The following is a 15,257-nucleotide window of genomic DNA, read 5'->3' as shown; positions in this document are numbered from 1 at the left end:
CACCATCTACCAGTACTCAAAGGCATGTCATCTCTATCAGTAGTGAGCTAGGGTAGTGGTGGGCCCCCTGATTCCGAAAAGAGAAATCAGAATCATGCATAAAAAGGGGGGATGAAGAATGAAGCAGGGGAAATCGGAGGGGTAGACGAACCATGAGAGATGATGGACTCTGAAAAACAAACTGAGGGTTCTAGAGGGGAGGGGGGTGGGAGGATGGGTTAGCCTGGTGGTGGGTATTGAGGAGGGCACGTTCTGCATGGAGCACTGGGTGTTATGCACAAACAATGAATCATGGAAGACTTCATCTAAAACTAATGATGGAATGTATGGGGATTAACATAAGAATAAAAAAAAACAAGGGGGGGATGAGCCTTCGAAGTGCCCCATGTATTCCCCTTCACAGGCGATACAACCAAAGCTTAGACAAACCTGCCTGAGGCTACTTGGCAAGATTGTGGGAAGTCTGGACTAGAACCCAGTTCACCGGACTCCCTGTACAGTGCTCTTTCTACAGTACCGTGTCACTATGGATCCGGGAAGGGAAAGTACTTTAGTGGTGGGATCCCTTTTTCAAATGAAATATTTGCCTGGAGAGTCACTCCTCTCCATTTCCACCACTGTCCACTCTCGTTCTGGGATCCCAGGTCCACGGTGTTCCGATACAAGGACCTTTCACCCGTGGTCCCTGTGGATAATCATGGATCCAATGCCAACAGTCCCCAGGATACTTAGAATTACAAGGGTCCCTACTCTGAGGAACTGGGAGCATTCATAGGATCTTCGTTCCTCTGAGGATAAAGCTGGGCCTTGCATCCCCTACACGCTGGTTTGTTCTGTTAATGGCAGGACTCAGCGCAGGGTGACATGGAGCGTAATGGACACCGTAATAGTTGCTGCTTGCAGTTGTTGGTCTTCTGCTGCTGCAGCGAGTGACCAATCTCCCCCTCGCTGCTGCTTTCCAAAATTGTAGTTGTAAACATTGCAGTAGCAGCGATCGTACTGTCCTTTATTAAATAGGCTTCCTTCAGGAGCCCAAGGTGTCAAGCTTTATGGTCACCGATGAGCTGGCTCCCCCCGCCATTATGACAGTGACCTCTAAGTGACAGCCAGTTTTGTGAGGGACTCTTGAGCTAGCAGGACAAAAAGCAAGATGTGCTGAATGCTCGCCATCCTTTTCTGGGCCTAGCTCACACCAAATATAGAAGCTTTTGTATCTGAAGGGACTTTGGAGACCAGCTTTTCCAGTTTCCCCTGTGTACCCATTTTACAGATGAGGAAACAGAGGTCCAGAAAGGAGAAGGGCCCCGTCTAGGGTTACGCCGCCGTGAGTTAGTGGCCAAGCTAGGACTGGAATCTACCTCCTCTGACCTGCAGCCCTGTGGTTTTCCCACCACACCACCTAGGCGTGCCTTAAGACAATCTGTCTGGAGAATTTCCTTCCTTTCCTGAGAGGGAGGGAGAGAGCCGGGAGCATTTTATCCCACGTCAGTTAGGAATTCAGACAATCCTCCAGCAGCTCGGAGGAAGCCTGGGCAGTAGCATCCTTGAACCTTGGCTCTCTGCGTTCCTAGCCCGAGGGTCTTCCTCTGAAGCTTACTTCCACCTTCCTGCCCTCCCCCAGGAGGACGAGCCTGTTCCCCAGAGCCAGCATGGTGCCTCACTGCCCTCCTCAGAGCCTGCCCAGAGGCTCCCTCTGAGGCCAGTGGTGGCGACTGAGGAGGCGGGGAGCAGAGGGTGTGTGGCTTGTGGGTGGGTCCGCGGTGGTGCTCACACACTCAAGTTGTAAACATATTGGTGTCACCACCCCTGGACACTTCCTTGCTGACAGCTCCCACAAGCTGCCCCGTATCTTACAGATAGGGGAGAGCCTTCTAGGCTAATCGGGAGGTCAGAAGTTGTCCAGAAGCCCCCAAAGGGGAAGGGAGGCCCAAATGGACTGCCGCCAGCTCTGCGTCTTTTCTGCCCCTCGTCAGTGAGGGCTGAGGGGCTTGTCTGGGCCTCAAGGGGAGCCCTGGTAGCCCTTTGAGTAGCGAGCCCTGAGTGCGGGACTGCAGCGGGCCCAGCAGGCTCTCTTGGTAACGGCTGGGCTCAGGTTGAGACAGGCTTAGGAGCAGCACAAATTCAGGGCCTCAGCCAAGTGGCCTCATGACCTCAGTTGGGCAGCCAGTCCCCACGCAGAGCATGGTACCCAAGGTTGTGGACTCTTGCAGGGCTCTGAAAAAGCCTCAGCAAGGAGACCTCTGAATTACATCTTCTTCCTTCTAGCACTTTCTAGGTTAGAAAGGGCTCTCACGCTACATCTCATCTGATCATCACAGAAACTTTTTGGAGGGCAGGGCAGGTCCTAATAATCCCATATTCTAAATGGGGAAATCTGAGGCTCAGAAGGTTCAGTGATTTGTCCAAGGCCACACAGAATCGCCCCATCTGTGTTCTGCTCCCGGTCGGCCTTAGACCTCTCAGAAGAGAGAATGTGGAGCCTTTGGCTCTCCAGGGGAGGCCGAGGCTTTCAGAGGCTGGGACTGAAGACGGGGCTGGAGGACAGAGGTGGAGCCAGGACGAAGTGTGGGACTCGAAGAGCAGGCCTTTGGCAGGGGCCTGGGGACTCACCGGGGTGTCACCAGCTGGGTGGGCTCTGTGTGCCCCACCTGGAGGCTGCTGCAGGGGGCAAGAGACACAGGGCGGGTGGAGCTGGTGGGAGAGGGGAGCTGGGCCTGGTTCTTAATCCCAGTGAGGTGGGGTCTCAGAGGCAGTGCAGGAGCATGGGCTGATGTCCCGGGGGTGAAGGAGGCCTGCGTCTGCCTCGGCAGGAACACAGCTCCGCCCAAGCCCTGGGAGACAGGGACCTGAGGTACCAGGAGGCCGGTAGGTCTCCCTAGAGCCTGCCAGGCTTCCTGCCTCCCCGTGGGCCACACACCTAGACTATTGCAGGGGTGCGGGGTGGATTTGAAAGTTGAGAAGGTGTGATGAGCTTCTCTGTGCTCAGGGGACCTGAGGCCTCAGAGAGACTTCACGTCTGAGCGGTTGATGGGCATGTTTCCATGCCAGCGTTTGGAGAATCTGATGTGGGACTCTGGCCCCTTGGTTGGAGCCACGGGGCTTCCTCAGTGTAGACAGGGGTGGAGTTGTCCTCTCCGATGCTGTGACCTGCTTTTCTGTGTTGCACATCACAGCAACAGACCTGCAGGGCTGTGGGGAGCCCTGGGGCCTCTGACCTGGGCCCAGCCCGGGCCGTGACTCCCTCCCTCACGGGGCGGCTGACAGTGGGGCAGCATCTCGAAGTGAGGCAGCTTTTCTCACTTCCAAAAGTGGCTTCGGCTTTTTTCCCATGTTGTCCCTGGAGGGTGGAACCCAGATCTTATTCCCCATAGAATTTTCTAAGCCCCCAGGACTGCGCTTGGCACGTAGTAGGGATGCCGTCATTGTCTGAGAACAGCATGGGATGGCCTTTCTTTTGGAATTACTTTCCACCTTGGCCCACGGCCTCGTGTCACCTCTGCCTGCGAGGGGCCTTGGGGTCACAGGAAGGGCTACATGTAAACAGAGCGTCAGCCCTGTTTCGCGGAGCAGAGTTCTTGCTCAGGGGCATGAGTCATGGGCCCCTAACCAGCCTCATCATAAGGAGCTAGATTGTAAGCTCTGCAGGGGGATTTTTGTGCATTTGGTTCTCTGATAAATCTCAGACCCGTCAAACCATGCCTGACACCTCGAAGAAGTTTCTCGTTGGTTGAATGAATGGATGTGGTGGGCAGCAGGATTGAATGTGCCTGAGGGTTCCTTCTCCGTTTGCCTGTCCCGTCCGGCCTAGCCTTGTGCCAGGCACACTAGCGAGTCCTCCAGGTTGAATGGTGAGCAGCTAGCCCTCTGGGGCTGGTAGAGGAAGTTGGGAGTGGGGTGGCATCCTTGGCCTACCCCCTGGCAATAGAACATTCCCCCCCGGGGTGGTTCTTACTCTGGGCCTGGCTACTTAACCAAACGGGGATAATGAGGCTTGCAGAGCTGGCAGAGTGGTGGGGAGGAGTAATTAGCCAGGGTTTGGAAGAAGCTGTTTAAGTGGGTGGGGCCAGGCCTGGCTGGTATGAGGGGACTCTGGGGAAGTGGCCCCAGCTTCTTCTCTCTGGCCTTGGCACAGAATCAGGGCTGACATGACAAATGCTACCATCTCGCCTAGGCTGATGAGTCCCTGACACACTGCTGCCCTCAAACATGGGATGTCACCTTCCAGGGTGGGTTCGGTTCTCAGTGCCCTCCCTGGTGGCCACAGCAGTGAGCCGCAGACTCCGGGAATGCGGGGCCCAGCCACCCTCCTCTCGCCTCTCTCCCACCCAGTCCCAGAGGGTTTCTTTCTTTCTTTCTTTCTTTCCTTTCTTTCTTTCTTTCACGAGTGGGAGGGGCAGAGGGAGAGGGAGCAAGAATCCCAAGGGGACTCCATGCTGAGCGCGGAGCCTGATGTGACCCCGAGATCATGACCTGAGCCGAAACCAAGAGTCGGATGCTCAACCGATGTGGCACCTCGGTGCCCCTCAGAAGGGTTTCTTAAAATATAGTGAGAAAACAAAGCTGGTGAATCATGTACCCAAACCTAATCATGATCCTTGACCTTGGCCTCTAGCTGTCCCCTGAAGAAGAGGAGAAACGTCGAATCCGGAGGGAGAGGAACAAGCTGGCCGCAGCCAAGTGCCGAAACCGCCGCCGGGAGCTGACAGAGAAGCTGCAGGCGGTGAGGAGCTCTGCGTGGGGTGGGAGCACTTCCGGGTGGGCGAGAGCAAGAGCCCTGGGGCTCCTGGCCTCCCACCCTCTCCTTGTCCACTAGTGGCCGATCGATGAGCCAGTGCCGACAGAAACGGTCCTTCCTTTGAGCACAGAGGGTTAGCATCGCCCTAACTGAAGAAGGGAGAGGGCGGGCGGGAGCTGGGCTTCGGCACCAGCCTGGGCCCAGACACGGCCCTGAACAGCCTGCTGGGGCCTAGCACCCTTTCTCCTTCAGCACATGCGCGTTCCCTACTCTCGAACCTTCTGGGGCCCCTGGGTGAGGGATGGTAGAGGGAGCCTGCGCAGGCCCAGACCTGCCCCCTCAGGGCTGTTTCCCAAGGTTTCAGCTGCCCCCGTGCCTACCACCAGCAGGAGTGGCCCGGGCTAGCTTAAGTGAGCTAGTTTGGGCAGGGCTGGGTCCTTTCACCTCGGCAGGGCTTTGGAAGCTTTCCGGGTCTCATGGAAATGGTCACATGCCAGCTGATTTGGACTATCTTGGGGTTTTCTCCTATCCTTCATGGGCAGAAGGCTTCCCCACCTCTGCTGTGAGCCTGAAGCTGTCACCTTGGTAGCTCACTCTGCCCTTGTGAGTCACTCGCCCCTGCTGCCTAATTGCCCACACCTGGGGGCCACGGCCCTGCCCTTCCCTCTCAAAAGCCCGACCTGACCAACATCATGTAACTCCCTCCGGAGCCTAGCCCTACAGGATGGGCTGAATGGCGCGTGGAGGAAGCCTAAAGCCAGGCCTGACTGTCCCGGGTGGAATGTTTTCAAAGTGAGGAGACCGGGGAGACTGTCGGCGTTCCTTACCGTGACCGGCCAGGGAGCGGCTTTGGAAATCACCAATTACCTTGCACATCCCATGACTTTATTTAAGGCTCCCAGTGCCATCCACCTGCCCCAGCTTCCCTTCATCCATCCTGGAGCCCTCACTCTTGGGGATTGAACGTGTACGTGTGAATTCCCTGTAGGCTGCAGGAATGTCCAGTGGAGGGGTGTGTGTGCGTGTGCGCGCGCGCGCGCGTGAGCGAGCATCAGGAGGACAGGTGGGCGCTCTCCATCACTAGGTGAAGAGATCCCTTAGTGACCAGCGCTCCATGGTGTGGAGTCCTCCACTAACCTGCTAAGGGGCCAGGTCCTCTGGGTCTACCCTGGGTGCTCCCCACCGCTAGCCCCAGAATAGCCCCTCCTCCGGGGCCCCCTGCTTTTCCTCCCCTCCCTCCCCCAGAAGCCTCACACCCTACTCCCCTGCCGCTCCACCCGCCCCAGCCACCCAGGCCCCTGAGCCACATCCTCCACAGGAAACCTCTCATAAGCTCATGACGTTTGTCAGACCCTTGAGACAGATGGAAACTTTTTTTCACTGTGGAATATGCCGTTCTCTGCCTCGTGAAGCTCTGGCCTGTACCATCTCATTCTCGAACGGGACTCTGATAGGGGACAAGTGGGAAGGAGGCCCGTGACACCACACCTTTTCACCTTTCGCACCCGCTCCCTCTGCGGGTGTTTGCTGCTTCTCTCTGGCTTTGTGTCAGAGGAGGAGGCCGAGCTCCTTGCCTGGGACCCTGCCAGCCTCAGGCCTGCTCGGGCCACTGGGTTCCTCCTCTGCTAAAGCGCGGGGACTGAACGGAATGTTCTCCAGGGGTTCTGTGAGTCCTGAATCACATGCTTCAGAAATTAGAGCAAAAAAGGGAAGTGGGGCAGTGCCGATTTAGCCGGGACTGCTGGAGAACTTCCTGCCGGCCCGGCACTGTCCTCAGCTTGTGTGTGCAGCTGAGCGGCTGGTGTTGATGCAGCTGAAGGCAGGCTGATGGGGTTGAGGGGGTATGAGGAGGAGAGGGGTGGGACTGCACGCTGTGCTCCCGTCCCCTCCAGACCTCACTATGACCCCCCCCAGGGGTAGCTGGGGGCAGTCCTGGCACTGAGGGCACAGGGCATGGTAGCATAGGGACCCTGGGATCGGATACACTGCGGTCAAGTCTGGTCTACCCTACCTGCTTGCTCTGTGACGTTGGGCAAATTACCAAACCTCTCTGAACTTCAGTTTCCTTATCTGCAAAATGAGTTGATTGAAAAGAGCTGCTTCAGAAATCTTCTGGAGGACTGCCTGCCGTGTCGGGCACAAAGGAAGCCCTCCATCGTGCCAGCTAATTATTGATTCATCCTTCCTCCAAGCCGACTTTCCTCCTTTCTCAATCCGGAGCTTTGGACAAAAAAAGGCCTCTTGAGCCTCCAGGTGTTTCAGAAGCGGTGGGGTCTGTGGCCAGGGGTGTGAGCTCGCTGCTTTCACAGCTCTGGGTTTCCCTTTCTCATCTGGATTCGAACCGCCCGCCCTCCAGCAGGCCCCTGGCAGGTTCCTGCCCCTCACACACCTCTCTTCCCCCTGCAGGAGACAGAGGAGCTGGAGGAGGAGAAGTCAGGCCTGCAGAAAGAGATCGCCGAGCTGCAGAAGGAGAAGGAAAAGCTGGAGTTCATGCTGGTGGCCCACGGGCCTGTGTGCAAGATCAGCCCCGAGGAGCGCCGATCGCCTCCCGCCTCTGGGCTGCAGTCCCTGCGTGGTGGGGGCGGTGGAGCGGGCGCCGTGGTGGTGAAACAGGAGCCCCTGGAAGAGGACAGCCCCTCCTCCTCATCGGCCGGGCTAGACAAGGCCCAGCGCTCTGTCATCAAGCCCATCAGCATTGCTGGGGGCTTCTACGGGGAGGAGCCCCTGCACACCCCCATCGTGGTGACCTCCACGCCGGCCATCACTCCGGGCACGTCGAACCTCGTCTTCACCTACCCCAGCGTCCTGGAGCAGGAACCGCCTGCGTCACCCTCCGAGTCCTGCTCCAAGGCTCACCGCCGGAGCAGTAGCAGTGGGGACCAGTCATCAGACTCCTTGAACTCCCCCACTCTGCTGGCTCTGTAACCCGGCTCCCGGGGGGTCCTCGTCACTGCCTCCTTCCCAGGGACCAGCACCTTCGAGTGCTCCAGGGCCGTGAGGGCAAGAGGGGGGCCCTGCCACAGAGCTGCCCGGCTCTGGGGACACCCAGGTGGGATTTGGCCGTGAGGCGCTGAGGACTTCAGCCATCTCTTAGAAGTCATGGGACCTCCTCCGTCGTTCATCTTGCAAAGCAAATCCTGTTTCTTGAAAAGCCTTGGAGAACTTGGTTTGGTGGACTCAGGCATCTCTCTGGCTTCTGAAGAGCCTGCGGCTGGTGTGGACCGTTCCTGTCCCTTGTTATGCTACGTCTCTGGAGTGATGGTGTCCTTCCCCGCCCCACCCAGCATGCTCAGTGCCTTTTGGTTTCACCTTCCCTCTATTCGCCCCTTCCTCCCCCCAGTGTCAATTTCACTTCCTCTTGGTTTTTATCAAATTTGCCATGACATTTCATCTGGGTGGTCTGAATATTAAAGCTCTTCATTTCTGGAGATGGGCAGCAGGTGACTGACTCTTCTGCTGGGGCTGACTTGTCCGGAAGGGGACAGTCAATGTGCAATACAGAACCTTCTCTCCCTTGACACTCCCCGGTCCACCGCCATCTCCAGGACCACCAGCAGGGCTCCCTGAGCTCTCAAGGAGATGTTGCCATCACTGGGAGGCCCGGAGGACCCTTCCTCTCCATCCTCGGAGACAACTTTTTGGAGGAGCGGCTTGTCCAGAAGACAGGGTGTGAGTGAGACAGCCGGGGCACAGGTTGGGTTTGCCAAATGCCTAATTACCAGGCCAGGAATAGTGCCAACAAGCCACACAGGTGTCCTAGCCAGCTTCCCTTTACCTGGTGTCTTGAGCAGGACGTCTCCTATAATTACTGCCTCGCCATCCTGCCCCTGGACCCTTCTCTCTAGACCAGGGAGGCGTCCCTCCCTAGGAACCACACATCACTCCAAGTCCCTACTGGCTCTGCCCTCCCCCAGCCTGGCTCTCAGGGTGACGCCACCCACGGAGATTTAATGAGCGTGGGCCTGGCCCCTCCCCAGATTGCTGCCAGGTGGCCCCTCCCCAAGCCTCAAAAGGCACTTTTGTTGTGGATGGAAAGGTAGGGGAGGAAAGAGGGAGGCAGAGTGGGATTCGCCTCTCAGTGAGCTGCCGGGCCCTTTCTACCTGCTGTGGTCACCGGCTACCTGATGGAGCGCTTTCTCTTTTACATACTCCTTCCCCCAGAGTGCTCCTCGGTCCAGCCAGCCAGCTGTGGACCAGTGGCCTGGAGCTGTTGTTAATAAGGCTTGGGGCTTACCTGTCATTCCTGGGGGGCTGCTGAAATCAGACATAAGATGTGTTGCTTCCCACTGCAGGAGAGGTGCCCCCTTCCCCTGTGGGGCGGGGAGCAGGGAGGGGGTCCTCTGGCCTCCTGCAAAAGCACAGCTGAGCGGCCTCCCTGCCTCCCACCCCTCTGAGCCTTTTTCTCCTGAGGGCATAGCTCTGGCTGATCTTCTTGGATTGGCCTCTGCTGGGCTAGCTGCTCTGGGGGAGACCCTGCTATTGTGATTCAGCTCTAGAGATCATTGTATGATAATTTAAAATTAGATAGATATTATTTAAATCAAACCCAGTGGGGGTTAAATTTCAAAGTTAGACTCGGGAGAAAGAGAGAGAGAGAGAGAGCAAGCGCAGGAGCTGTAAGGCGTTCACTCACTTGCCCCCCTCACACACCCCGGCCTCGAGCGCTGGTCCTTATTTGCTGCCCATACCCCCCTCCGAGCTCTAGAAGGGAGCGCGCAGAATGGGGCAGCCAGAGGCTTAAAGTACACAGCCCGCTCTGACTGGAAGTGACGTGTGAAAGGCTAGGCCATGCAGAGAGAGGAGATTAAAAGAAAAAGGATTTTGTCCAAAAATATTTTTAAAATGTTATTTCCCATATTCCCTGGCTATGAGGCTGCCCTCCCGGTTTCCCAGAGGTTCTGGGAGGGGCACTCCTTATTAGACTAGGCAATTGAGTTTCTGGCTTCAGATTAATCAAAGAAACAGAAGTCAGCCAGGAACAGCAGGAGGTGGGCAAAGAAAACCGGGGTGCGCTCAGTTCTGAAAGGCTTAATCATCTCAAGTGGTATTTGTGGCCAGTTGGGAGCTCTTTGCTTCTTTTTGCATGTGTGTGTGTGTGTGTGTGTGTGTGTGTGTGTATATATATATATATATATATATATATGCTATATATATATATATATATTTCTTAAATGAAGCTGCTTTGGTGTTTTATTTCTAAACGTCCCTTTGTGCCCCACTTTGCACAGCACTGATCCCAAGGCAGGCCACAGTCTGTGACTCGGGGCCAGGCTGGACATTCCTGAGACAGAGTTTGGCTTTAGTTCAGATTTCAGGCTGTGTTGGCTTTGGGACCAGCAGAAGGCAGAAACTCCACCACCCCGGAGGACTTTAGAGGCCTCTCAGCTGTCCCATTCAGGACCCTCTGGCTTTGTTCCAGGAGGTGGTTTGGCTTTCCCAAAGCCAGAGGTTATTTGGGGAAGGCCGAATATTCACCCCGAACTCATGAGCACGTCCTCCTTGACTTCTTCTGGCTTGTTCTCTTGAGTTCCTGCACACACACCATTGTTCCAGAATTACCAGCCACCAGGCCTTCTGCTTTCTCCTCTATGGCTCCAGCTACAGGAAGAGCTGCAGTGGGGGTGCCTTCGTGCTTGGGTTGGGAACCGCTGGGCCTCCCCTGTGTCCCCAGCCATGAGGCAGCTGGTGTGGACTCCAGCTGGGCTGCAGGCAGCTCTGGGACGGCACAGGGCAGGCACTCCTTGACAGGCTAGTGTGAACCACACCCTGTCCTCTCGGCCACCTGGCTGGCCTCTCTGGGATCAGTCCTCTTCCTGGCTGAATGGACGGGGACAGCTTTTGACACAGGAAAGAGAGGAGATCCCAGGTGAAGCTCGGGCAATGGCCGGAGCCAGCTGTAAGCGGAAAATTCACGGGGGAAGTTTTCAGAAAGAAATCATTGTTCTGCCTGTGAGAAAGGCCAGGTGTTCCACTGTGGCCAGTCACACAAGCATCTCAGCCAAGAGCCCTCAGAGGTTACTGCTTCCTTTTCTCAGGCTTTGGGGAAGAGAGTCTCCTCCGCTCCCACTTGGCTCTAAGTCTAAGGGAGGACTCAGTGCTACTTTTCTCCCCTTCCCTTGATGGACCAACAGCGCTCCTGCAATCTCACCATTTACCTTTCCGGTTGGTCTCCTTCCTGATCAGATATCACACGGCCCCTTTAAGAAGGAAAGGCAGAAGCCCCTACTGTGTGCCAGGCACTGTGTTAGGCACTTTTATAAATATACCCTCTTTAGGATGAGACTAAGGGATGAGGGTATCCCCTCTTCAAGGCCCCCACGTAATGGATAAACAAAAGCACTTGGAGGTGAGAAGGTCTTCCTTCAAAGATCTGAGGCAAGATTGCCTCCAGTCCGAGGTTTGTTCTCAAAGACCCATCCCCCACAGTATCCTCCCACCTCTAAACTTCTTTTCCCTCTCCCTCGTGATGTGCTCCTTTGCACTCCTCAGATGGTTGGAGGGGTAACCTGAGTCCTTATAGAATTTGTGGACCAATAGGATATGTGATGTGTGTAACTTTCTTTTTAAAACTTAAGTAAAGGGGTCTTGCTACTTTCTGCTTGTTGAGTCTTCTTGGCATTCATCTTAAAAGCCAGCATCTCACTATTTATTGACAGGTTGGGTGTGTGTGTATGTGCGTGTGTGTGTGTGTGTGCGCGCGCTGTGTGTGTACATTTCCAAGTGTGCCTCCTGCAACTTTTAAAAAGGAAACTCAGTCGTCCCACTACTAATTTGACATCTTCTCATGCTTCTAGTGTTTTGGCCATACGTCAACAGAGGGCTTTCATTTTCCAATGCTGATGTGTTCAGGAAAGGCTGGGTCAAATTTTGAGCAGGGGATGGGAAGGGGAGGGGGAGAAGAAATCGACATGTATTTTATTATTTATTTAAAATGTTTACATCTTTGTGTTGTACCAAGCCTGAAGAGAAACAGCATTAAAATACTCAGTTCCTCTCTCCCTCTCTTTCTTCATTTTTTTTTTTTTTAATTTAGGCTAATGATGCTTTTTTGTTTCTGAAATGATTTGTGACATGTGTTGTATAGACTGTATAAAAAAGGTTCTGTTCTTAAAGATGGATGGTCATTCCTCTGGGGACAGTGGTCACCGAGAAAGTCTACATTGTAAGAAAATACAATGGAAGATCCTGCCCTGTTCCTCAAAAATTATTTTCTCTGTATGATTAAAAGTTTATTCCATTTATTTTAGTTTGTGGTTACTTGATGTCGAGGAAGAAAATATTCGCCTTTGTATAAAGAATAGGTATCAGGGTGTCTTTTCTGCAGTGAGAGATGTATATATCGTATTTTGGTATATAGTGGAAAAGCATAAGCTTTGTGCATCTGTATTTGAGATATGTCAATGATGTGGAGTAAAGTCTGCTATAAGATCCTGGAGGCAAACAAGTTGTACAAGATTCCTATAGCTCTACGGGGGAATTGAATTACCTTTGTGAGCAGCTGCTGCTGCTGCTGCTGCTGCTGCTGCTGCTGCTGCTGCTTCTTTTCTTCTCTCTCTCTCTCTTTTTTTTTTAAGTATTGGTGAAATGGTCCCATTGGAAAGGCTTCTAAATAGGCCTCTCCAGGCAGGACCACGAGCTCAAAAATCTTTGTAGAGCTTTGAAAATTGAGGAGTAGCTCTGCTCTGAAGCATTTCTGGTGGTGTTTTCTGTTGTTGTTTTGTTTTGTTGTTTTACTGTAATATAGGCCTACAGTATTTGCACTAAAGAAAGCTTGTTAGAAAAAGCTTGCTGCTATGGAAGAAAGAACATATTAAAACTTTTTTTTTTTTTTGGTTAGCTTTTCCACTTTCAATTGAGTAGTTTTTGTAGAATAAAATGAATTAAGATTGAAGAGGCTCTGATGGTTGGTTTATTCCATCTTTTTCTTCCCATCTCTGCTGTCGTTTCTCTTTTTATTCTAGACTTTTCTGCCTTTGGCCTTGGGGGTGGAGTTGGTCTCTCTGGTGGGTGGGCGAAGCGGGGAATGGCCTCTTTCTGCAAAACGGTGAGGTGGGCCACTGGCTGGGGCATAGAGCTGTCCCCCCTCTCCTTCGCCTCCTTTCTCCTGCTTGTCCTCCTGACCCCCCCCTTAACTCCTCCCAGTCCTGTTCCCTCTTTCTCAGGGCCTGACTCTCAGCTAGCTGCCAACTACTGTCAAGCTGTGAGCCAATAAAAGTTCAAGGTCCTGTCCCTTCCTGGGGGTATTTTGTTTGAATAGTTTGGCTCTGGAAACCCAAGAATCTTCAAAGAACCTATGAAATGTATCGCTAAGATTGTCCAGGTGAGCAAATGAGATCACGGGCAGGAAAGGCCTCCAAAAAAAACAAAAAAAAAAACGAGGCATGCATCTAAGTGGACGATCACATCTTCAGATTTTCTTTCTGAAAAGACACAGGCTGTTAGGTGTGGAACTGAGAGGTGTCAGCCCAGACCCCATTGCTGCGGGTAAAGGGGGCACATCTGTTCGGGGCTGATCCTCCCTTGCAGCATAAATGGAATGGGGGGCAGAGCCTTCAGGAGTGCAGCTGGCTGAGAATTAGCCCCTGAAATTGCACCGGGCACTGCAAATCTGCTTCGGACCAGCTCGGTGTGCAGGCCTCATTCTCTGGAGGATCCAAGAGCACTGGACTGAATCAGAAGGGCCCTAAATCCCCAGCCTGCCCCCACTACGCAGTGGCTGTTGAGTTCGGGAGAAAGCCATTTAACTGCTCTGAGGCTTTGTCTCCTCCTCGTCTGGAAAGGGGAGGGCAACAACCGTCCAACGAGAGCGCCCACACCAGCAGGATTAGGGGAGCTCCTCCTTTCCCTTTTGAGAGGGTCTGGGGCATTAGGGGACAGGGCACTCAGAAGTCTCCACACGGGGCCTCCTAGGAATCTCTTCTGCCTGAGCAGACACCACAGAATGAGATGTCTGATTTCCAGGGTGGCGGATGTGTCCCCTTGTTGTGTAAGGGTCAAGGATCTCTGGGAATGTTCACGTGGGCTTCTGTCGGCTTCGGGGACTATGCCGCCCACGGACAAGCCTGTGCTCATGTCTCTCCACGTGCCTCTCATGCCTGGGCACTTCTAGAACACCTTTCATCTTCCACTAACACTTCGAAATCTGCTTCGTTTTAATTTCCACCTCTTCGTCCACATGGCAATTAGAGAGGTCGACGATTGCCAGGCACTTAGGAGGTAGAGTCAACAAGCCTCTTTGGGCAGCTGTAAATGCCTTAAAAACATCTGGACAGATTTTCAGTCTTTTTATTTTTTTTTAAAGATTTATTTATTTGAGAGACAGAAAGAGAAAGAGCAGGAGGAGGGGCAGAGGGAGAGGGAGAGAGAGTCTCAAGCAGACTCTGTGCTGGGCCGGAGCCCGATACGGGACTTGATCTCATGACCCTAAGATCATGACCTGAGCCGAAACCAAGAGTCAGATGATTAACTGACTGTGCCACCCAGGTGCCCCTTCTTTTGAGAAAAACAGTAAGGGGCCACCATCACTGGGTCCCTAGACCTACCAGGGTCTGTGAGGGAATTTTGCAGTCACTGCTAAATCTAGTCTGTCCTGGTCCAAACTCCGTTGAGTGAGCCAGGTTGACGGTAAACTCTATTGGTGACATGTCCAGCAAAGTTGGAGTTTCGAGGATTAGGTAGAGTGTTCTCCCCTGGGAAGGATGTGTTGGTGACAGATTCCTGGGGCTCGCCTCTGCTGCTGGACCTAGATAGAGTCCCCAGGTGCATAGAACTTTGTCACCAGGCTTTCCCTGCTCATGGCACTGCCACTACATGAAGGAAAGGAATTTTTCCTGGAGCCAGTATTTTCCAAGACGTTCAGCAGCATTTGCGTCTTGAGCTACTGAACGGCGCCTTGTATGTGAAGGCATGTGAGAAGGTACGAAGTGCTAAAATCAGGAGGAAACCTAAGTGGTTAAAACCCATAGACCTTGGTTAGAGAGTTGACTGATGCACCCTGCCTATGACAGCCATTGGGCTCTGGGCTCCAGTGCCATGTTTGAAGTGGAAGGGTGCAATTTCCCTTTGGGCCCCATGTGTTTAAAGGATGGAGGAGATATTTGTGCACGAGCAGCCCAGCCCCTGCTGGCCCAGGGCCCCCCCTCCAGGCCCCAGCAAGGAGGAGGGCCGATGGCCTCCCCTCCTGGTCAGCCTCGCTCCTGATCCATGATGCTGCTCTTGCATCCTGGTGGAGAGTCTGTTCCTCCCTGGACAAGACAACGAAGGACTGCTTCCTGAGAAGTTATGAGCTGTTAGGACAAGTCCACCCACCCTTTTTACAGTCAGCCCTTGCCTTTGTAGAACCTGCCACAAGTGGAGACAAACTGCTGGCCCATGACTCTGCCCTGTGGGCAGGCTCCTCCTGCTTCCTGTCCACTGGGCCCTGGTGGACAGATGGCCCAGTGAAGTGTCCAGGGATTCTATCCAGTCACTGGAAAATTCCACTCATTTAGAGGAAAAAATAAAATCCACCACAGGCTCCATC

At 53.8% G+C, this 15,257-nt stretch overlaps 1 protein-coding gene across 4 annotated transcripts in view; it reads left to right on the top strand.

Annotated features, from left to right (window-relative positions):
- FOSL2 (FOS like 2, AP-1 transcription factor subunit) overlaps positions 1-11,976 on the top strand; it is a 25,256-nt gene extending 13,280 nt beyond the window's left edge. For all 4 annotated transcript variants that reach the window (XM_081796991.1, XM_081796990.1, XM_081796988.1 and 1 more), the window contains 2 exons: positions 4,613-4,720; positions 7,142-11,976. In XM_081796991.1, coding sequence (XP_081653117.1) covers positions 4,613-4,720; positions 7,142-7,660 — 627 coding nt within the window. In that variant the 3' untranslated portion in view covers positions 7,661-11,976. The remainder of the gene's footprint in view (positions 1-4,612; positions 4,721-7,141) is intronic.
- The last annotated feature ends 3,281 nt before the right edge of the window (positions 11,977-15,257 follow it).

The sequence above is a fragment of the Leptonychotes weddellii genome, chromosome 10 (genome assembly GCF_054177405.1).
Source record: "Leptonychotes weddellii isolate Sample4059 chromosome 10, ASM5417740v2, whole genome shotgun sequence".
NCBI classification, from domain to species: domain Eukaryota; kingdom Metazoa; phylum Chordata; class Mammalia; order Carnivora; family Phocidae; genus Leptonychotes; species Leptonychotes weddellii.
The sequence above is the reverse complement of the archived record's forward strand: the minus strand, read 5'-3'. Positions and strand labels throughout refer to the sequence as shown.